A 24,299-nucleotide genomic window follows, 5' to 3' on the forward strand; every position below is an offset into this window, starting at 1 on the left:
GATTCAGAGGCTCACTTACGGCAAGACCTGGTTATAGTGAGGAACCATCTGGAAAGCTTGGGGTGGGTTTTGAATCTGGAGAAGTCCTGCCTGGTGCCTTCTCAGAAGGTGATTTACTTGGGCTACACTCTAGACTCGGTAGACCAAAAGACCAGCCTGACTTTGGAAAAGGTCACCAAGTTGGAGGCCGGAGTCAGATTACTGCAGGGGAGCAGGTCGATGTCCATAAGACAGGCCATGTCGGTACTTGGATTGCTGACAGCGTCCATTCCGGCAGTTCAGTGGGCAGGTCTGCATATGCGTCCCCTCCAGTTGTGGATCCTGAGGGTTTGGGACAGGAAGTGTCACTCCCTAGAACGCAGGGTCTTGGTGCCCCCCAGTGTGAAAAGGTCTCTATGGTGGTGGAGGAGATCGTCCAGCATAACTCAGGGGCTGTTGTGGTGCTTTCCGATTTCCGCGGAGGTCACTACGGATGCCAGCGCCAGGGGCTGGGGAGCCCACCTGGGAAATTTGGTGACTCAGGGGGAATGGTCCTTAGGGCAGAAGGACAAATCCTCGAATTGGAAGGAATTGAGGGCAGTGTGGGAGGCTCTGCACTCCTTCCAGGCGGAGGTCAGGGGCCGGCACGTGCGTGTCCTGACGGACAATGCCACGGCAGTGGCTTATATAAACAGGCAGGGAGGGACGCGGAGCAAGGCCCTCGGGGCCTTAGCGGCGACACTGTTGTCCTGGGCAGAACTGAATTTGGCGTCCCTGTCTGCGATACACTTAAAGGGGGAGCTGAACCAGAAGGCAGACTTCCTGAGCAGGACTCGGCTCAGGGAGTCGGAATGGGCCTTGAACCCCGATGTCTTTCAGGAGATTGTGCGAAGGTGGGGATCCCCGGATGTGGACCTTTTTGCCTCCGGAAGGAACAACAAGGTCCCAAATTTCTTCTCTCTATCCCGCTGGGACGGGTCCAGAGCGGTGGACGCATTAGGTCAGAGGTGGGACTACCGGCTTTGTTACGCCTTTCCCCCGGTTCCTTTGCTCCCCCTGGTCCTGAGGAAATTCAGGACAGAGGGGACCTCGTTAATACTGATAGCTCCCTTCTGGCCGCGGCGGGCGTGGTTTGCGACCCTGAAGAGTTTGGCCTCTCGTCCACCCTGGGAGCTGCCTCCAAGAGTGGATTTGTTAACACAGGGGCCGGTTCTTTGCCCCAGCATAGGAAGATTGCGGTTAACGGCCTGGTTTCTGAGCAGCAGCTCCTCTTAGAAAAGGGGTTCTCGCCTAGGGTGGTGGCGACATTACTGGCCAGTAGGAAGGAGGAGACCCAGGCCATTTATGGTAGGGTCTGGGGTTGCTTTACAGCCTGGTGTGACCGGACAGCTGTGGCAACCCATAGTTTGGTTTCTGTGTTGGAATTCCTGCAGGCGGGAGCGGACAAGGGATTGTCTGTCAGCACGCTCAAGGGCCAGGTCTCGGCCCTCAGTGTGTTCTTGGAGACGCCCCTGGCCAGGGAGGCGTTGGTGAGTAGGTTTTTCAAAGCTCTGGTGAGGCAGAGGCCTCCGAGGTCCAGACCATTTCCAGTGTGGGATTTGGCCAAGGTGCTCGGGGGGATGACTAGGGCTCCATTCGAGCCCTTGGAGTCCTGTCCGATAGGTGAGCTCACCATTAAGACTGCTTTTCTGGTGGCGATTACCACGGCGAGGAGGGTGTGTGAGATGGAGGCCCTCTCGATCAGAACACCCTATCTCCGTATTTTTTCAGACAGGATCGTTTTCAGACCAGACCCGTCCTTCATTCCGAAGGTAGCTCGGAGTTTCCAGAGGGAACAGGACATTGTCCTTCCCTCATTTTTTCCTGACCCGGTGGGGGTAGATCAGGAGAGGTATCACTGTTTAGATGTCAGAAGGTGCGTTCTCCAGTATCTAGAGAAATCTAGGGAGTTCAGAAGCACCGAATCCCTTTTTGTTTTTTTTAAGGGGGCTAGAAGAGGCAAGAAGGCGTCTAGAAGGACGCTGGCCAGCTGGCTGCGGCTGGCGATTACAGGAGCATATCAGGCAGAAGGCCTGGAGGTCCCGGAGGGTATCAAGGCACATTCCACCCGAGCTGTGGCGGCTACCCAGGCAGAGTTAGCAGGGGTTTCCCCAGGGCAGATTTGCAGAGCGGCAACATGGTCCAGCTATGACACATTTGCCAAGCATTACAGACTGGACCTGGTCTCGGTGCAGGAGCAGGACTTTGGTCGTAAGGTCTTACAAGCAGTTAGCCCGCCCGAAGGGTGAGTACTCGCTTATCCTCTCAGAGTGCTGGCCTGAAAGACGGTAGGGGAAAAACCAAGTTACACTTACGGTAACGTCTTTTCCAGGAGTCTTTCAGGCCAGCACCGGTTTCCCACCCACTGTTGATATTGGTTATGTGAAGATGGCTTATTATGATTATGTTGTCTCGCATTGTGTCTCCCCAGATGACCGGAGGATGCTTGGAGAACTGAGGTCAGAGGGGAGTGGAGCTTTTTTATTGTAGGTGGAGGTGTTTCCTCAGATGGGGAGGAGCCGAGGTCTCTCAGAGTGCTGGCCTGAAAGACTCCTGGAAAAGACGTTACCGTAAGTGTAACTTGGTTTTTTTCTTTTTTAAATCAAACACTGTGATAATGCACTGTAATGCTTGTGCACAACGCATATCAGCACATTCTGTGCACCATAATTTGTCCTGCTTGTGTGAATAGACCCTTTAGTGTGTTGGTGCCCTGGGAGAGGCAAGGTGAGCTCAGAGGAGGTATGGCAGAGAGCTGCAGGGAAAAGATGGGAATCCCAGGGGTTTGGAGGGCACACAGAGCTGGGGGAGAACAGTGGGTAATGTAAAGGAAACACTGCAACCCAGTCTACAGGCGCACAGCAGAAGGGACAATATTGGTGGTGGTGGGGATGCAGCAGATGTGGGGGATACTGAACTAGCCAGCTGCAAGTGGTTCTCTTTCACCGCATACCTTACGTCTGAGACAGCAAATGGATTAAATGTTCCAAACCACCAACCCCTACCCTCCTGTGGTAGATTCCTACCAAAATATCTTCAGCCCTGTTTCTGAATTTTTCCTTATTTTTTTTTTTTTTTTTTAATGGCAGGGATGTTGAATTCCTATTGCCTGATGCCTGGGAAATGTAGTTCCAGGCACCAGGCAGGTAGTTTTTTTCCTCCTTTAGCCCTGCTGCGGGCAAGCAGCGAGCTCACCTGTCAGGTGAAGCAATCGGCAGCAGCGCTGCCGCTGATTGCTTTCACACAGTGCTGGCCTCTCCGTGCTGCCCCGCCGTGAGGTTTCCTTATTTTTTTTCTTAAATTTGTGACATGGTGACGAACTTCAATACCCTATATTTTCTATAGGTCGACACATTCCGTGTCAGTAGTTTCAGTTTGGGTTGAAACATGAAGGCATGTGGCATGACACTGCACAGATTAATGCATGACCTATGTAGTGTGAGACCTGACACTTCCTGTGGAGAAACTATATATCCCACAGGCCCTGGATTTCTTAATCTAGTGCTTTTGCAAGTGAAAGCTACACAGTAATCAGATCTAACTCAGACACAAACAGGCAGAGCATTCAGATACAGAGCTCACGCAGCTAAGAGATGATGTACAGTATTTCTTCACGTTAGCACTCCCATATTGTGATGCAACACAGAAGGAATGGCGAGGCATGCACTGGATGCTTTGACAAGCTGTGACACGTGAGGTCATTACAAGGTAAGGCAAATGACACAGAGAATGTAACTACACTAAGGTTACTTGCACACTGTACTGTTGTATGAACATCAGAAATTCCAGGTAGAAAAAACACAAGGATGGGCTGTATAGCATTTGTCCATGCTCGTACGGGTACTTGCATGTAAAAGTTCTTCTAGCTTTTTTTTAAATAAGGGACAGTGGTGTATGCTTGCAAAAGTACTGACCTAAAACGCGGTTACACGCACAGCTGATCACGTGTCCAGGTAAAGGGCCAATCAGAGCCCCCTTTTACCATGTGATCAGCTGTGTCCAGTCACAGCTGATCACAGTGTAAATAGGAAATGCTGGTTATTGGCAGTCCTCTCCTCACACTGACAGGGCATGAGGAGAGGAGAGTCGGTAAGCGATATTTCTCAGGGGGACATCTACACTGATAAATGTAGCCCCATCAGTGCGGCCAGTAGTGGCCATCAGTGCCCATCAGAGCTGGCTCTTAGTCCCTCAGTGCCACCTGTCAGTGCCCATCAAGGCCACATATTGGTGCAACCTCATCAGTGCACATGAGTGAAGAAGAAAAATCACCTATTTACAAAACTTTATAACAGAAACGTTGTTTTTATCAAACTTGTTGGTCTTTTTTTGTTAAGCAAAAACTAAAAACTCCAGTGGTGATTAAATACCACCAAAAGAAAGCTCTATTTTTCTCAAAAAGCTGATAACAATTTAGTTTGGGCACAGTGTTGCATGACCTGTGTGGTCTCTGGGGTGTTTAAAACAAATGTTGTGGCGTTGTGGTTACAGTGAGAGAAGTCATGAACTGCCAAATACCTGGAGAAGGTGTTACCTGGTAAATTTCCTGGAAAATGTGGGAGCTGTCATTTCTCCTTCTCTCGTGCAGGAACAGTGATTATTGTACTTTTTGATGTATAAAGTGGTAATGCAGCTTTCTGATGTCTCTTTTTAAAGGTCAGGAGACATTTCATGTGGACTGCGCACAGTAGTTGCATTACAGAAAGGAGCTATTAGATAGTAGTGTGGTTATGATGAAGGAACTGTACGAAATGAATGTGTCTGTGGCTTTAGAAGACCTTTTGTGTTGAATGTCCAGGATTGAATACTTTTATATCATCCATGCTACCAAATGTAGTATCAGCAGCCATTCATTTTCTGTGTCCTGCTTTTCAGTGACATCTGGTTTCTCATCTTCATATGTCTCTATGGGATTCATTGCTGGACGTCACTACCATGGCAACTAGACAAACACATGGCATCAAACATATAGTCCTCCCTTTAATCTGATATTGTTAATGCTGGGAATTGATGAGACACAGACTATTTGTAGATGTGTAGTGGGAGCACAAGTTAATGGACACTACACGATATGCCTATGACTTCAACTTTGCCTAATTAACAAGTGCCAGTCTTGGCCTTGAAGTGTCATCTAAGTTCAAATCCATTTTTACTGTGTGAATGATGCATTCAAGGAAAGCCTGGCACATTTGTCAAATGAGGTTTTGAGCAGTAATCCGAGCAATATGCCATTTTGTTTAAATTCTAAGATTAGACTGAAAAACAAAGTGCCCCTCTCCTACATCTCCTACCGGTTTTTGGTGTAAAGGGAATATTTGAAAGCTAAACCTTTATTATCTTCACATTAAATAAAAGATAAGCGTTGAATTATGTTTACATTGTTTTCCCTTTTTTTGTTCTTCAGGTTCTTCATAAGAAGACTTTCTATTATTTGGAACAAACTATTTTGAAACACAGACTTCACCAGAACACTCTACGTGTCAAAGAAATACATGGTAATGCTTTTTTGTTCTAATTACCATTATTGATATATGGTTTAGCGCATGTATTTAATCTGAACTAAACGGTCCAAATACATAATTATGTTGGATTACTGTGTCGTGAGAGTATTAAACAAATCTGTACGGAAAGAGGCCATGCTTGTGATACTGGGGTGTAGGTCTAGTAGGGTAATACAATTACACCAATCAGCCATAACATTATGACCACCCATCTAATGTTGAGCAGATTCCCCCTTTTATTACCAAGACAGTCCTGACCCATTGAGGCATGCACTCCACTAGAGCTCTAAAGGTATGTTGTGATATCTGGCACCAAGCCATCAGTAGCAGATCCTCTTAAGTCTTGTAAGTTGCGAAGTGTGGCCTCTATGGAGCGGAGGTGATTTTTAGCACAGATCTGGAGAATTTGGAGGCAAAGTCAAAACCACAAAGACGCCATCTTCCATTGATCTTTGGTCCAGTTCTGATGCTCACGTGCTAATTGTAGGTGCTTTTGGCTGTGGACACGGGGCAACATGCACACTCTGATTGGTTTGCAGCTTTGCAGCCCCGTAAGCAACACACTGTGTGATCTGACACCTTTCATTCAGAATTGGTATGAACTTAAGATACAGTAGTTCTTCTATTTGATCAGACTACACGGGCCAGCCTTCGCTCCCCACATGCATTGATGAGCATTGGCTGCCCATGACCCTGCTACTAGTTTTTTCCTTTCTTGGACTATTTTTTTTAGGTCCTGACCACTGCTGACTGGGAAAATCGCACACTGCAGTCAACTGGAGATGCTCTGACCCAGTTGTCTAGCTATTACAATTTGGCCATTATTAAAGTTGCTCAAATCCTTCTGCTTGCCAATTTTTTTATGCTTTCAATGCATAAACTTCAGGGACAACATGTTCACTTGCTGCCTAATATATCCTACCAAGGTTCAGGTGCCATTGTAATGAGATAATCAATGTTATTTACTTTTTTTGTCAGTAAAGTAAATACTACCATTGTTATTTTTGCATACAAGTGTATGAACTGTCTTACTTTCTGCCTCCCACAGTTGCTTTCACTGTAGCACACAAGCTGTCAGTGAGAGTGCCAACGTCCTGAGCCAATCAGGTCTTCATTGCTTTGCTCAGTGTTTGTAGTCTAAAAGAATGGGGAGGCACGGGTATGACCACATCAGTGTATGATTGCCAACTTCGCTGTCCAATGAGCAGGTTAAGGTGGGTCCTGTACCAGGCTACATTGCCTAACTACAGTTAGTAGTGTGCAGGGTGATTCAGGACCTGGCTGTTTTGTCAGCTGCAGCTGCTTGGCTTACAATGTTAAACAGAATTAAAACATTGTTTTGCCAAGGGTAACGTCATGTATATTTATTTTTTGTATTAAGCCATTTGTCTGCACCTCACTTTTTTACTTCTATCATCTGTCCAGTGCAGCTTCAACTTATGTAAATCATTACATGTTCCATACATAGCTTTTCAAGATAAGTTATTTTAAACAAAAGCAGGTTCTGGGTAGGTACAGCTTAGGAAACAGTATGTTATTAGATTGCAGAAGGAAATCAAAGCACTTACAGAAAATACTTGAATAATATGAGACATGTAGATAATTCTCTGGTTGGAATCAGACTCACAAAAGATGCAGATGAGTATGTATTGCATACTAGCACATTATGAAAGACTTGCCTTAAAATGAAGCCCTCCAGCAGCACGCTGTTACTGCTGACAAGGCTTCCATCCTTACCCGGTCTTCCTTGTGGGTTTGCAGCTCTGGCCTCTTAATTGGCTGTGCCATGATGACGTCACTCCCCTGTTTCTGGGCCGCGGAGCAGAGGTCTGAAGGAGCGGTATGAGTATGCTGTTCCTGCAGAGCGCATGCTCCAGGGATGTCATCGGCTACAGGGACACTTATTAGCTCTTAAACAGTGCATATTTAAGAGAGATTCCTTGTACCTACAGGTTAGCTTTATTATACGCTTACCTGTAGGTACAAGTGTCCAGTGGAATTTACTCCCACTTTAACTTGGAATCATTATGTTAGATGTCTAATTATACACATGCCACACCAGTAGATAAACTTTCAAAAGTATGTGCTGGCATCCCCATGTTCGTTTTTTTTTTTTTGTTTTTTTTTTATTCAAAGTAACTCTTAGTGGACACTTACTGTTAAAAAAAAAATTTTTTTTTTTTTCATAGGTCACATCTTTTCTATTTTTGTTTGCTAGTACGCCTGTTGTATGAGAATTGGTACAGCCAAGTGTTGCTAACCTGTTATATTCTTTTATAGAGGGGCTGGACTTCTATTATGCATCTAAGCAGCACGCACAAAAGATGGTGGAATTTCTTCAGTGCTCTGTTCCCTGCAGGTAAATTGCATAGTGTTTATTGTCGTGATAGACAATCTCTGGTTTTATATGTAGTATGTTTTTGAACATAAACAGTGGCAGGGCGGTGCTCGTAGGCAAAAGCACATTTTAAAACGGCTGCCTTCAACACAGGTAGGGGCCGCGCGCCCGCCCTGCCTGTCCCGCGGGTGTAAGCAGCGGGTCTCCGCCGCCGGGTCACGGCCGGTTTTTACACTGACGGTTTTAATCACTGACACAGAGCAGGGCTGCATTGTTTACACACAGCCTGCTCTGTGACAGTTCGCCGACAAGCTGCAGAGGGAGAGAAGACTTTCTCTCCCTTGATCAGCTCCCCCCTCCCTCCCCCGTCCAGTACACACCCCCGCCCCCTAGTAAAACACTCCCCTTACACAGCAAATTCTAAAAATGTTAACCCCTTCCTCCCCAGTGACATTAGTACAGTTTCAGTGGTTTTTTTTCACTGATCACTGTATTGGTGTCACTGGGGATGTCAGTGACCCCAAGTCAGTCCCCCCCCCCCCCCCCCCAGTGTCAAAATGTCCACCGCAGTCCCGCCATAAGTCGCTGGTCGCCGCCATATGTCGCTGATTGCCGCTATATGTCGCTGATCGGCGCCATTATTAGTATAAATAAAAAATTAAAAATCCCAGTATCTTTCCCGCCATTTTGTAAACGCTATAACTTTCATGTAAACCAATTAATTTACACGTATCGGGTTTTTTTTTTAGCAAAGACATGTCGCAGAATGCATTTTGGCAGAAATTTATGACTAAATTTGATTTTTGCATTTTTTTTTTACTGGACATGTTTTATAGCAAAAAGTCCAAAATATTGTATTTTTTTCCTCAAAATTGTCAGCCTTTTTTTTTATAGCCACAAAATAAAAACCGCACAGGCGATCAAATACCACCAAAAGAAAGCTCAATTTGTGGGGAAAAAAAGGATGTAAATTTCATTTATGTACCATATTGCATGACCGCGCAATTGTCCGTTAAACTAGCGCAGCGCTGTATAGCAGAAAAATGGTGTAAATTGCAGTATTTATACCATAGATTGTAGATGCTATAACTTCCACACAAAGCAATCAATATACACTTATTGGGATTTTTTTTTACCAAAAACATGGAGCAGAATACATTTTGGCCAAAATTTATAACCAACTTTGAGTTTACTATATATTTTTTATAGCAGAAAGTAAAAAATATTGTTTTTCTTCAAAATTTTTGGCCTTTTTTTGTTTATAGCGTGAAAAATAAAAAGCGCACAGATGATCAAATTACACCGAAAGAAAGCTCTATTTGTGTGAAAAAAAGGACGTAAATTTCGTTTGGGTGCAGCATTGTATGACCGCGCAATTATCAGTTGAATTAGTGCAGTGCCGAGTAGCAAAAAGAGGCCTGGTCATTAAGGGGGGTAAATCCTCAGGAGCTCAAGTGGTTAATAGATACCTTTTAGGTTTAACAGCATAACTCTCTTTTTGCTTGGCTGGAACAGCGTTTGTTCCTTGGGCCTGGCTCTGCATTTGCCTTTTACTGTGAATGGACATAATTGTTCAAAAATGGTATAAAGAATTGGGAGTTGTTTCTGGTGATGATGGAGGGTAAAAAGTTTGATTTGGAAGTATTTTAAAATGTCTCTAGGTGGAACGTGATATTTTTCTGTTTAATGATCAAATGATAGGACTGGAACCGAGCATAAAAAGTGGTGAAGCTTTGTGTAACCCATCAAAAAAAAAGGTCAATGGGTTAGAAATACCCAACAGAGTGCTTCCCTGCTGCTTTAGTTTGATCCCACAATTTTAGAGAGTGGAGTAAGATTGAATTATCAGTATGTCTTTTGTCAGTGGGTAATCATAGTAGGTTATTGATCATAATTGGGGAGCTCACATACAGTAGGTCTCCAGGGGATCCATAAGGGGTGTTGGCAGTGTTATGGAACAGAGGAGGTTTTGCTTTCTTTCTCGTCTGTTAAGGGAAACAAGAACTCGAGTACTGTTGGCTTCTACTAATGCAATCAGGAACAAAAAACTGTAGACAAGACCAGAATAATCCCTCTTCTGGTTCAATATTTTTATTAGAATATACAGCACAGCAATACAACTGGTCGCTCATACAGGGGTTTAAGGCAAAAAATAGATGACAAGCTGGGCGATAGCTACAACAACTTTGTTTACAGTAAAAATCTTTACAGTGCAGTCTGACAAGTTAGGCCATAGGCCTGCTTAAATGACCCAGGATCTAGTCCTGGGGGCTCAATAAAATAAGTGTGGAAAACCACAACGTCAATGTTTTTATTTTTTTGTTTAATAAAAAAAAAAATGAGTAGGGAAAGACAGAGAAGAGGGCAGAAGGAAAGGGACAGGAGGAAGAAGAGCGAGGAGAGGGGCTCATGAAAGTTCCTGCAGGCCTGGGTAGGAGTCAAGACTCGGGAAATAACCAAACCTAATAGGGATAAGGTAGAAATGGCATAGGTTCACCAGGGGCTCTAAATTTTCAAGAATTTGGCATGAGAATCGTGTAAAATACTGGACATTTTTTCATGCAACATCAGGATTGTCAGGTTGTTTTTCACCATTTGAAAAAACGCTGATGGTTTCTTCCATGCGTTGGCGATGACACGTTTAGCGGCTATGAACAGGTAGGTGGCTAGTTTTCTTTGGTGAGAGAATAAGCCCTGGATCGGAGAATGTAACAGGACCAGTTTAGCTTCCTTGAGGATGTGGAATATGGAGTATAGGAGGCCAAAAACCCTGGACTAGAATCCCGTTAGGCGTGGACACGACCACCAGGTGTGAACCACGTCACCCCGTTGTCCACAGCCTCTCAAGCATCTATCATCATACTTGGGGTTTGAACTTGCAATGCGGGTAGGGACCCAGTGCCACCTGAAGAGAACTTTATATGCAGATTCCATTGTGGTCATGTTAGATCAGCAATGAACGATAGAAGACCATGCTTTATTCCAATCCTCCGGGTCAGCGGGGGATCCAAGTTCTCTCTCCCAGCTAGACTTGTAAGAAAAGGATGAGGGAGAGTCTGTAGTATTCAGAGAGGAGTAAATAAGAGTAATAGTGCCTGAGGCTCCCAGGGAGTGCCGACAGATGTGTTTTGAAGGCCGTGATCCGATAAGGGAACGTAGAGTTGCGTCTCAGAGAAGATACACAATGGCGGAGTTAGACGTAGCGAAAAAAACTGTAGGTGGCGCGCCATAAGCCTCACGAATAGAGGGCCAAGGGGGGAAGGTATGCGAGGTGAGGAAGTATCGAACCTGAATGAAGCCATGGGTTGACCACCAACTAAACGTTGCCAGCTGTTTAAGACCTGGAGGAAAGAGAGGATTGTTGACCAGAGGTAAACGGGGTATAAAAGGGGACATGAGGTTGTCGGCATAGCGGACTGAATCCCAGACTTTCAGGCTATGGAGCATTAAAGGGCTAAGTGAAGGGGGGTGAAGCCTGTGATGAAGCCATAACAGAGCCATCACAGAGGCAAGTGCACAGTTGGGGAGTTCCAGGAATACCCACAAGGGGACATCCATGGTAGCATGAAGCAGGGTAAGTTGGGCAATTTGTTCTGCTTTATAATACTTTGCCACATTGGGGACCCCCAGGCCTCCTCTGAGGCTATGGGTGTACAGTGTGAAGCGAGAGACTCTGGGGTGTTTATAAGCCCAAGTAAAAGAGAGAATCCTGTTTTGCAGTAGGTGTAAAACAAAAGGAGGGTACCTGAACGGGCAAAGTTCGGAAGTAATATAGAATTTTTGGGAGGATGGTCATTTTTATATCGTGTATGTGGCCAATCCACAGAGTAATCCCTCTTCTACCCAGAATGCCTCATTTTTTAAACTAGATTTCTAGGAGGATAGGCAGTCTTTCTTCAGGTCTTTGTTCAAGTCTAACTAGCTTTATGTACATCTTTATTTTTCTTTGGATTCTTTTTCTATTGGCTTCAATCAGGATTTCCCATTACATCATGCCTTGAGCTGTTTTCTAAATGCAGCTATCTGAATTGACCCTTCAGAAGCCTGATTTTGGAGTTCCAGACCCTGCTGGACTGGATGTTCGAGGCTAGCCTTTCTGGCAGAAGCACTGGGAGATACCTTGCTATTGTACCATTAGGCATTGTTCAAATTTCTTCTTGTTGCAGAAAGGGTTAATGCTGATGGTGCATGCTCTCTGCTATTTTTCCTACTACTCACTTTAGAGGAGGCTCCATCCCACTGCTGCTATTTCTTTGCAAGCACCACTTGAAACTCTGGTTTCTGCGGTCTGCCTACAGTGACCTGGTCACCTCTGGCTGCTTGATGCTCATCAGCATCAGCTGCCTGGTTTTGTGAGTACCTGATGCCATGCCTTACACCTTGGGCCTAGTTGCATCACTGCTATGCAGCTGAAACATGTCTGCACAGACACATAGGGGACCATCCCACTGCTACAAGTGACCCCAGCATATGCTTTCCTAATGGTTCTGGTGTGTCTACTGTTTTCTCTGAGAGAACTGATGCATGTAGTAAAGAATCCTGGCAAAATCTTGTCCTTCATCTACTTCTGCTGTAAGTGCCCCAGACCACCAGAGCCTGATTATCGGACTGTTTACAGGACTTGTTGGCAGAGACTGGCTAAGGTCTATGACATACCTTTTGCAGGAAGGCGCACTTCCATTTCTACAAGTGGTGGGCTCCTTGTAAACCTTGACAGGTCCTTGGGTAGTTTGTCCTTCTGGCTTTCAGTTGCAGAGGTTGTCCCTTTGGGCACACTGGATGATTGCAAAAATTGCCCATGGCACCCTTTTCAGCTATGCCTTCTTTTTCCCTCTGTGCTACTGCACAGGTTTCTGCTCCAGGCTATATGTCAGCTCTGGAGCTGTGTCCCAGCTAGTCAACCACCTTTTCCTTTTGGGAAATTCCCTGTCCTTGGGACATGAAAGGCCCTCATGGGACATGAAAGACCCTCATGGTACATGGTGCACAGGCAGCATCTGCAGCATTGGGACTATGTTCCATGTTCCACCTGAAAAATGGTCTAAGTTTTCTTAGAGAAGGCGTTTGGCTTTGACTAGTAGAGAAATACTAAGTGCTGTAGATTTTTGTCTTGATAACCACATCTCTGCCTCCCTATAGCGGATATACTGCTACAGGGCGGCAGGGGTGTGCAAAATCACGTGTATGTATACGTGATCTTGCATTTCTGGGTAGGGGGCACGCGTGCGAGCACCATACATGCGCCGCCATTCACGGCCGTGGCTGTCAGTCACCAGGTCCTGCCCGGTGTTTACTGGGGATCTCCGATGGGGATGAGAGCTGCTTTGTTTACTAACAGTCCTCCTCCCTGTCATAGGCACATTGCTCTGGATGACAGTGTGATTGCAGTAAAGCCCACACACATCGCTCCCTAGTAAAAAACTCCCAGCACACAGTTAACCCTTTGATCGCCCCTCATGTTAACCCCTTCCTGCCCAGTGCCATTAGTACAGTGTCAGTGCTTGCTTTTTTTTTTTTTTTTTTTTAACCATTAATCACTGTATTGATGTCAGTGACACCAAGTGAGTTCCCCCCAGTGTAAGAATGCCTGCCGCAGTCTTGCTATAAGTCGCTGATCACCGCCATTATTGGTGAAAAAAAAAAAATTCCAGTATCTTTACCACCATTTGTAAACGCTATAACTTTCACATAAACCAATTAATTTACACAGATTGGGATTTTTCTTTAGCAAAGCCATGTAGCGGAATACATTTTGGCGTAAATTTATGGTGAAATTTGATTTTTTAAAATTTTTTTTACTGGACATGTTTAATAGCTCTTTTTTTTTCTTTTATAGTGCAAAAAATAAAAAATGCAAAGGCAATCAAATACCACTGAAAGTAAGCTCAATTCGTGGGGGGAAAGAAAGGACGTAAATTTCATTTGGGTGCAGTGTTGCATGACCGCGCAATTGTCAGTTAAAGTAATGAAGCGCCGTACTGCAAAAAATTGCCTGGTGAGGGAGGGGGGTAAATCCTCAGGAGGGAAAGTGGTTAATTTGTGATCCAGATATCTCACAGCAGTGCTTCAGGGTGTGAAGAATATTTGGGATGGCTATCTGTGGCTTTGAGAATCAAGGACATAATCTGCAAACCTAGTGAATTTATGGTGGTTACCTGCTACTTCAATTCCAGTGATTTATTTGGTTTTCCAAATTAAATGAGCAAGAGGCTCAATGGCTAATTCAAAGAGCATAGGAAGCAGAAATGAGGCAACCTTCTCTTGTACATCTGGTAATCCTGAAAACTGTTACTATATTTGTACCTACTTTATTTTATAAAACCAGAAAGAACATGAATAGAAAGGTTGTAGCAAGGTAATGCAGTTATAGCCTAAATCCCAACGTACAAAAACAAAAAAAATCTTGATTAGTGAGATGGGGCAAAAATTAGATCAGATAGTATTGTCCAAGTAAAACTTGGGAGCCTACTTATGGCTGTTAGTGGCTTCTTCTTAACCGGTTTTCTTTTTTAAATGCTGTTTAACAGCTGGACTAAGTGGGGGCAAAGGTTATTGGATATTTATTGGCAACAAACCCGTTGGACCTAGTTGACTTGCTTGTTTTCAATTATCTCATGGTTAATTATTAAGAGTACAATTATATCCTGATCCAATAGGGTTTTCAGGGCTTGGGTACTGTGGGAACATTTATAGTAGCAAATAAATCATTAAAGAGGAACTGTTTTTTTATTTATTTACTTTTGTTTAAGTCAGCAGCTTCAAATATCAGGTACCAATGCCTGGGGTCCAGTGCTGCCTTCCTGCAGCCAGTTCTTCTTACCATTGCAGGTTGCCAATGCTGGCATCTTGGATATGGGAGCTGGCTGTGGCTTCCTGAGGAAACTCAGCTGGATTTCCACTGCTCATGTGCGAACTTGTGTGGCGCGTTATGGATAGTCCTTGAGCCTCATGTAACGTGTCCCAGAAGACTGCAGGAGGGGCTGGGGCAAAGGGATGCAATCCTTGCCTATGTGAGGATTGCGGAAATGGGCGCACGTACACACACAAAAAAAAAAATATAATATAATACCACTAACCGTTGACAATGGAATATTTAGTAGCAAGGAAATTTCACGGATGGATTATTGCACAGGTGGCAACCTATCACGGTACCACACTTGAATTCAGTGAGCTCCTGTGAGTGATCTACTCTTTCACAAGTGTTTGTAGAAGCAGTCTGCTTGCCTAGGTGTTTGATTTTATACACCTGTGGCCATGGAGGTCATTGGAACATCTGAATCCAATGATTTTGGGGGGTTGTCCCAATACTTTTGGCAATATAGAGTACCTCCTTGTGTTTACAATTCAAAATTGTTTGGAGTAAGTGGTCTGGGATGTGAAATCTATTTGCTAGATCAGACTTATTTACCCTTGCTATAGGAATATGTTGTATCATTTGAGATGTCCCCTGGCATCCTGTAATAAACATAGTTACATTCTTAGTTACATAGTTAGTCTGGCTGAAAAAAGGCAAAAGACCATCCAGTTCAACCATTTAAAAACAGAAAAAAAGTTATAGTCCTACACTCAGTTGATCCAGAGGAAGACAAAAACAACCCAGCAAAGCATGATGCAATTTGCTACTGCAGGGGGAAAAAAATTCCTTCCTGATCCCCCGAGAGGCAATTGGATACATACATACGTACATACATACAGTTAATTTTTACTGTAAAATAGATTGATCCTACTAATTGGCATGGGGTCTGGGGTCTGTTTTGATTTGAAGTGGTCAAGATGTGTCTGGTAGTCGGTCTTTAATTTGTTTGATCTATTTCTTCCTAATTTTTTTTTGTGATGGCCTTTTCAATTAGGTGGCCAGAGAATATTTGTTTTGTTAGTCTCTCATAAGATAATGGGGGATGTTAAGGAGGAAGTATATTTTATGCAAAGTATTATGGTCTGCTGGGTAGAAAGAGGATACCCAAGTGATGTAGTAATTAGTCATTCAACACCCAATTATGCTCCTTAAAATTGGGTGCTGGGAATTTAGAGTGGTTTGAAGGGATCATGGTCTGACCAGGGTGTGAGAATTTTTAGTCTTGGAAAAAGGAGCAGGGGTGGGGTGTGGTAGATGAAAATATGGTTAATGCCTGAAAAGTAATTGTGTGGGTGGCAGTAATAAATGAGGGTCTTCTTTTTGTTGTGGGTTCAAGCTACTACATCAGTAAAAATTAGGATATGGTGTTTCAATAATGTACAGAATTTCTTGGCGGGATCAGAAGTATACAGTGGATATAAAAGGTCTACACATCCCTGTTAAAATGTCAGGTTTCTGTGATTTAAAAAAATTAGACAAAGATAAATAATTTCAGAACTTTTTCCATCTTTTTATTGAACTGTGAACTGTACAACTCAGTTGAACGACAAACTGCATTTCTCCATGGGTGACACTTTCTACCGGTTATCAGTTTAAACTTCCAGAGGAGGTCTGCTGCTAGAATTATTGCTCTCGCTCTGACGTTTGCGTCAATACTTTGCATGTGTGGTTTGAACACTGTTTACATCTGTGGCCTATGTATGCTTTCACCCCTGCACGGGGAAGGGGGGGAGGGGTGGGGGAAGGGTGTGTGGGTGTGTGGGGGGGGGGGGGGGAGTGAGGCGGGGTCACTGTAAAAGATTTTTTTTTTTGTTTAATTTTATTTTGTTACTTTTTTTTTTTTTAAACTGTCCCTTTTTTTTTTAATTTTTTTTTTTTTTTTTAGCCCTTTTATTCCTGGCACAAGGAATGCACACATTCCTTGTGATAGAAATAAGCAGTGAAAAGGTCTCTTTGTGCAGAGATCTGGGGTCAACAAGACCCCACATCTCTCCTCTACAATGTAAAGCATTAGGTTAAAAAAAAAAAAAAAAAAAAAAGCATTGATCTAGTGCTTTAAAAAAAAAAAATGGCCTGGTTTACATGGCTCCGATCCTCCAAGGGCATAGAAATGAGTGAGGCCATCTTTCCTTCACTAATCTATTTGCCCAGCTGCTGGGATCGTTGGAATGGGTTCTCGGGTAAGCCTGAGAACCACCGGGTGGGGACGGTGGGCAGAGCTATTTTTATCACCTGTACTGGTGCCTATTTTCATATCAGCCAAAGGCCGATAGGGGTATTTTTGTCCGAAACATTTTGGCCACCGAAACTTCGGTGCATCCCTAGTAAATACAGGTAATCCTATAATAAGGCTTATCTGTAGATACAGTAAATATCTCTTAAATGTGTATCTTTTTAGGAGAGATCACCGGCTGCTACACATTAAATGTCACCAGCACATGTGCACAGTGCTTTCAATGGACGCTATGCTGTCCATTGAGAGAGCTGTGCCACAGGAGTGATGTCATAGTGGCTTGGCCATTGAAATGGCCAGAACCCACAAACTTGGAAGCACCAGGTGAAGATGGAAGCTCTGTTAGAGGTGACCGCTCACTGCTGGAGGGATCCATTTTTTAGGTAAGCCTGTCATAATGTGCTAGTTTGTGGTGTATACTAGCACATTATGGCATGAGCTTGTGATCCTTTGCAAAATGTCTTATCTGGATATTTTCCCAGTAACAGCACTTTCTGTTTCAGGCTGACAGCTGCAGTGTTGTCAGCCTTCTTTACTTGACCATGGGTGCACTTTAGTAGGCCAATGGTGGTGACAGGTTGTGAGGCATGCAGTGACGTAATGGGAAGCCCAAATGCCAACTGGAGAATTGCACACAGTAGGCCCCGCAATGCTGCTGCTAAGTGCGAGGCAGTGGCTTAACTTTGTCAGCCTATTTTGCAACAGATTCACAAAAAATGTTTGCTTAAGAAAATTGTACCCAGTGAGGCATGATACCACCCAAACAGAAAAATAGATTTTGGGTTTATATACACTTTAAGCAATTGGAGAGCAAGCCACACTGCTCCCTATATTGATATGATCACAAATTAACTGCAGCAAAAGATGAAGCAGTCACCCTTTTGTTTTATCTTTTACTAATGTGACAGCTATAACGAATTGTTAATTTGTCAGCATGCTTTAAGAATTAAGTGACAGTTCTGAACCATAGGTAAACTCTCATTCTCTGACAGGCCCCCAGCGGGACATCCCATAGTGAAAAGAAAAAAGCAAAGTGACATTCACTAGTGCATACAAAGAGGATAAAGGAGCTGCCTCTTTCTTTATATAGAATGTGTATAACGTCATTAAAGAGCTCACCCCCCTTATATTACCAAGTGAGTTTAATGCAAGATCTTTCCTATGTGGGAAGTATACTTGATGTATTATTTACATTAACGGATGTCCATAAAGTGTGAGAGAAGACTTCATTTGACATCCTTGCCATGGAAACTGTTTAATATATAGTTTTCTTTCTTCCACTGTGTTCGTAGGCTTTCTTGCCGTGCTGTAAAATGTGTGTTCCAGGTGCTTTATTACTGTTCTAGTGCTAAATAAAAAGCACGTGTCAAGCTTCCAAACTCTGGGGCATCTGTTTCATCTGTTTAATGCCGCCAATATTCTATTTTTTCTAGATCAAAGCCAAGTGTTTTGAATGTCTGGTATGTATTAAAGTAGCATCTCGGCTGTAAAAAAATTGTTTTTCTCACATCAGTTTCCATGTGATATAAACCCAAAACACACATAAGGAGCCACATGTTGGGTATTAGAGTTCTGCAGCTGGGTATTGGCCTTACTTGTGTGTACCTAATAATTTTGAGACTTTTCATTGGAAAGCTCTTTTTGAATTGTATATTAATGATTCAGTGGTGTGAAATTACATTTCTGATCAGTACATCAGGCAGTGTTTTGCTGCCTGCTTATAACTGCCAGTACAGATCTATGAACATTAACAATTTCATCTGGAATTCAAGGCACACAATCTCAACCTTGAGCAAAGGAAAACGTTTGTTATAGTTTCATGTTTCTCATAGCAATTAAAAATTAGGTCCACAGTGATGCTATACCCCACTCCAAATTTAGGGCCACATTCAGGTTAACCTAAGTGCTTGGTAGTGTAAGAATGTTTATACTTCAGGAACAAAGAATAGTATGGTTCTGAGTTATAAAGAATCTTCTCCCATAATTCAGTCAACATTGGAATTCACACAATGAGCTGAGAACACCCATAGACAGAACTACACAAGAATTTTATCTCGGTTTTTGGCGCAATAACAAACAGTAGTTAAAGTGATTGTAAACTTCAGACATAAAATATGAACAAAGAACATCCCTCTATAGTGTATACTTCACACAATTAAGAGCATTAAGCGTCATTTCTGTCTGCTGCCTTCCTCTGTTATCAGCATGAATCACTACTGCCAAGTTTTTCTGACACCAGGAGAAAAATTGTGACAGGGGAGGGACCTAAACCAGATTGACAGCTTCAGCTCTGTTCCTGTGAGCTGTTTGGAGGGGAGGGGGGTGTCTCTTTCCTCCATTCGGCTTCAAAGCTCTCACTGAGCTCTGCAGAGTGTAATTTCAGCTCTCTGACCCCTTTTTTTGAACTGTCAGTCTATAGCCTCCATGCATACTGGGCGTTTTTATAACGCTGGTAACCTTAGCTGTGTAGTCTTGTTAAAACGTGAATTGTTCAGCCTTTTTTTAGCATTTTTGCAGTACCATTTAGCCGCATTTTTTCGTGTTTGCATTTTTTAGCTTTTTTTTTTTGCTCAAAAAAGTCCAGAACCACCAGTTTGTGCATTTTACTGCATTTTGCGGCTTTTTCAGCTTTAGAGCGTTCTTACAGCTAAAAAACTCCTCTAGAAACCCACTAGTTATGGGTTTTTTTCCAGCGAAAAACCGCCCCTGCCAAAAAACGCTGATTACAGTCTGTGTGTAGGGACAGATGTTGGGGAGTTTACTGGCTGTAGAAATAAAACGCTAAAAGCCAAAAACAGCAGCTGTAAAAAACGTCCAGTGTGCATGAGGACATAAATTCAGCACTTTGTAGGGATGTAGGGAAACGAAGACTGCAGATAAACTGGTATAATTTATGTAGGAGGATTTGTTTCATCACTGTGTATCACCTAATGCTAGTCACTTCACTGAGTATATGTAAGGGTTTACAACCACTTTTAAAAGGACCATAAAAAAAACATGTTCATATAGTGCATGAATGTGAACCAATACCTTGGGGTTAACAGGTGTCTTTGTCTGGAGATATGCAATGAAGATAATGAACTTGCCTTTCTAGTGGTTCAATGACGGACAATATTTTGTGAATACAGCTATATGTCGAAACAAAATTTAAAAAAAATCGAAGGAGTAAATAGCAAGTGTTGAAGTACACTTGGGCATTAATGAGAACTGATTGGCTTCAGTTTGATTGAAGAGAGGAGGATACTGTTCCAGTTAATAGAAAAGGTAAACTGGCCATACATTCATTAAAATTTGGCCGATCCTACAGATGAATTTTGATTAGGTTGTGGGCTTCTACCACTCAACAAAAGTTGATAGTTTGACCTTTGATGAAGGAACATATTGGATTTTTTTCTGCCAGTTAGCTGCAGCTGCTGATCAGTGTATTCTGTCACTATCAGAATACAAAGTCCATTCAACCCGTTTGTGTGGATGGAGAAATGTGTGTTTTTTGTTTCTTTGTTTTTCATTCAGCGCGTTGGCTGAACAGGAAACTGTGTATATCAAGCTTAAGGCCCCTTTCACACAAAGGGTCTGATTAGGTCTGCTTGTCAGTTTTACACCCCCCTACCTCCGATCCAATCTGGTCTACTAAAAAAAGAGGAAAAATGGAAGGGGATTTGCCCTCCTACATCTAGGTGGATCAGATCAGAGGGCAGTTGGGATTAAATGGACAGTGGAGTCCGTTTACACCCGTCTGCCCATTGAGCAGAGTGGGCTCTGTCCATGTCCACTCTGCAGAAACTCAGTAGATACAGACCCAGATCCACCCGCTCTGCTCTGATCTGCAGGGGATCTGTGTACAGAGTCGGTTCTGTGTGAAAGGGGTCTAACTAGGAAGAGAAGAAAAAAGGGAGGGGGTAGAGAAATGAGAAGGGGAAAGTGACAGGATGACACGTGTGGTAGTCAAGAGTGAGGGTAACGTGTGGGATATGGTGGTTTAAGGAAAAAGAGGGATGCCCATCCTCTCTCAGCCACAGTCAGAGGGTGAAATAGACCATGATCCTATATGTTTGCTAAAGACTGCTTTCTAGATGAGAATCCGCATATGTGACCCAGAGTTTCCATACTTGAAAGAATATATATTGTGTATATCTAAAAATTATTTTATCCAGATATTTTCTGGCAAGTCTTTGTGATTGATTGTTTTGCTGCAGTTAAAATATGTTTAAAGATGAACTTCAGCCCATGAAAGTATACTTGCAATACACGGACTCTGTGCTACCCCACTTGATTACAATCTTCAAAGACGTGTTCCATCTTGGGATATTGCCAGATTTCATGGCTTAAGCCACTTGTGTTCTGTTACTAAAGCTGGTAAAACGCTTCACTGAACCCAATTCATACAGGCCTATTTCTCTGTAGCAGACAGATATAAAAATCCTAGCTAACATATTAGCCAGAAGACTAACATAATTGCTAGTGTCATACACTCTGATCAAGCAGGCTTCATGCCTCACAAGTCTACTGCCATCAACCTGCGCAGACTCTTCCTGAACATGCAAACTCCCTCTGACAACATGGGATCTAGGGTCTTATCTTTAGATGTCAATAAGGTATTTGACAGTGTTGAATGGCATATCTTTCGGAGGCTTTGAAATGTTTTGGCTGGCTTTGAAATGCTTTGGCTTTGGAGATACCTTTATTTCATGGGTGTAGTTGCTCTATTACGCCCCTAAGGCTGTAATTCATATGGGTAATCTGGTGTAAAAATTGTTTTCCTAGGAATGGGGCACTCGTCAGGGCTGCCCCCTATCACCCTTTCTGTTTGCCCTGGAAATAGAGCCACTGGCTTCTCGTATTCAAACCTCTATGTCCATTAATGGTTTTCAGTTTGGTGAAATATGCGAGAAGCTACTATTATACGCCAATGACATGCTCATGTTAGAAGACTTCCTCCAGCTTGCAAACCGTGATGGATGTTATTGGCGAATTTGGCTGGTATTCGGGCTTAACCATTAACTGGTCCAAGTAGGCTTTGCTGGCCCTTGATGACCAACTCGCCCCACTCTTCCACCAGGATGCCTGGTACCTATAATTTCTAGTTTTAAATACTTGAGCATTGTGATCTCTAGAACAGTCACTGATTTTCTAGGGCTCAGTATTAACCTGCTGCTTAAACGTTTTTGAGATAAAATACAGATATGGCGGAAACTGCGGATCTCTTTAATAGGCCAGGCCAATTTGGTTAAAATTATACTTCTGAAACAATTACTCTACTACACAATTCCCCAGTGATAATTCCTCATAAAACTTTTCGTTCTGTTAACTCCCATTTCCGCTCCCTTTTATGGAAGCAAGGCCCTCCTAGGATTAAGCTAGAACAACTCCTGCGCCCTAAGATGGCAGGAGGTATTGCGTTTCCTGACCCATGACTCTATTATATGTCTTCTCAACTGCAACATATGGTGAGTAGTATGAACCCCCCTGCTGGTAATCCTCAGTTCCACCATGACACTACTCTAGATGTGGCCCTTTGTTTCATTAACGCTCATCTTTAGCCAAAGGGCTGGAATGGCAATCCTTTGCTAAACCAAATAGGACTTGGTACAAAACTAAACTTCAGGGGTTGCAGGATATACCTGCTTTAGTACTCTGGCACAATCCCCCACACCCTGAGTGAGCTGGCTAAGCTCAATATGAATCCAAGTGGCAGGTGTATGGCATCACCCATGTGAAACAGGTTTTTTAAAATGGCAATTTGTTACCCTTTGCAGACTTGCAATCTAAATGTAATCTCCTTGTGCAGATTAATTTCTATTACCTGCAGTTAAGACATGCGGTAATGGCCTGACGCTTTTCTTCTGACTTCTGCCTCTCCCCTACCCCCATTTATCGATTGATGCAACAGGTTCCCTTCACTAAGGGCTTTATCTTGAATTGTATAAACAAAGAAACTCCTGTAAGAGCATATAAACTACGCGCTTAGTATTGGTGAATTAATTAAAAAAAAAAACCAAACTGCTGTTTTGATAATAAACAAATTTAAGCATTATGGGTGCAAAGTGATCCTTATAAAACAGCGCTTCACTTCATATAATTTTAAGCAATAAACATATATAATAATCTCATATATTAAAAAATGAAAAAATGAAATAGAACTTCCACTGAGGTGTGACAGAGTGTAATAACGAGAGTCATGTCCACCTTTAATACTTCTTGTAAGGACTATCACTGTATTTGAAAAATTCACTCCAGCCCCACTGTACTCTATAAGTGACTAGCACCCCATCAAAATGAACACTCACCAGAACGTGGTGCAAACCAAGCTTATCAAAATATCCTCCTTTTAGGCTCGTCACACACCACCGTTCAGACAAATCCAATAGGTCCAGTACATACCGTATTTTTCGCTCCATAAGACGCACCTGGCCATAATACGCACCTAGGTTTTAGAGGCAGAAAACAGGAAAAAAAAATTCTGAACTAATGGACTGCAGACACAGTACAGGAGATGACCAGAGACTGTGGACACAGTACAGGAGATGACCAGAGACTGTGGACACAGTACAGGAGATGACCAGAGACTGTGGACACAGTACAGGGATGACCAGAGACTGCGGACACAGTACAGGAGATGACCAGGGACTGCGGACACAGTACAGGGATGACCAGGGACTGCGGACACAGTACAGGGATGACCAGAGACTGCGGACACATTACAGGGATGACCAGAGACTGCGGACACAGTACAGGGATGACCAGAGACTGCGGACACAGTACAGGGATGACCAGAGACTGCGGACACAGTACAGGGATGACCAGAGACTGCAGACACAGTACAGGGATGACCAGAGACTGCGGACACAGTACAGGGATGACCAGAGACTGCGGACACAGTACAGGGATGACCAGAGACTGCGGACAGCGTACAGGGGATGACTGCTGACCTTTGGGGAGGGGGGGGAGCGGGTACCTGAATTTGACAGATACCCGCTCCCACTTCCGCGGAGTTGTTCTTTCATCTTACCTGTTCCTCTATCCAGCCACGCGCTGTCTTCCCGGCTTCTGTAATGGCGCTCGGCATGACACCTGGGTGCCCAGTGCGCATGAGCGAGAAGCACTTGCGCTTTGTGATTGGTCCGGCGGCTTCTGGGATCTGTCATGTGTCCCAGGTGCCGCCTTACCATTCACAAAAAGCACCACTTCCTGCGCATGCGCACTTGGCACCCGGCTGTCATGCCCACACTACAGAAGCCGGGAAGACCGCGCCGCTGGATAGAGGAACGGGTAAGATGAAAGAACAACTCCACGGAAGTGGGAGCGGGTATCTGTCAAATTCAGGTACCAGCTCCCCCCCCCTCCCCAAAGGTC

At 43.7% G+C, this 24,299-nt stretch overlaps 1 protein-coding gene across 2 annotated transcripts in view; it reads left to right on the top strand.

The window, feature by feature from the left end:
- NMD3 (NMD3 ribosome export adaptor) overlaps nucleotides 1–24,299 on the top strand; it is a 92,569-nt gene that overhangs the window by 25,068 nt on the left and 43,202 nt on the right. For both annotated transcript variants that reach the window (XM_089675446.1, XM_089675447.1), the window contains 2 exons: nucleotides 5,423–5,513; nucleotides 7,800–7,878. In XM_089675446.1, the coding sequence (XP_089531572.1) occupies nucleotides 5,423–5,513; nucleotides 7,800–7,878 (170 nt within the window). The remainder of the gene's footprint in view (nucleotides 1–5,422; nucleotides 5,514–7,799; nucleotides 7,879–24,299) is intronic.

Source organism: Staurois parvus, unplaced genomic scaffold (genome assembly GCF_062004578.1).
Source record: "Staurois parvus isolate SC_StPar_1 unplaced genomic scaffold, SC_StPar_1.0 ptg000155l, whole genome shotgun sequence".
NCBI lineage: Eukaryota > Metazoa > Chordata > Amphibia > Anura > Ranidae > Staurois > Staurois parvus.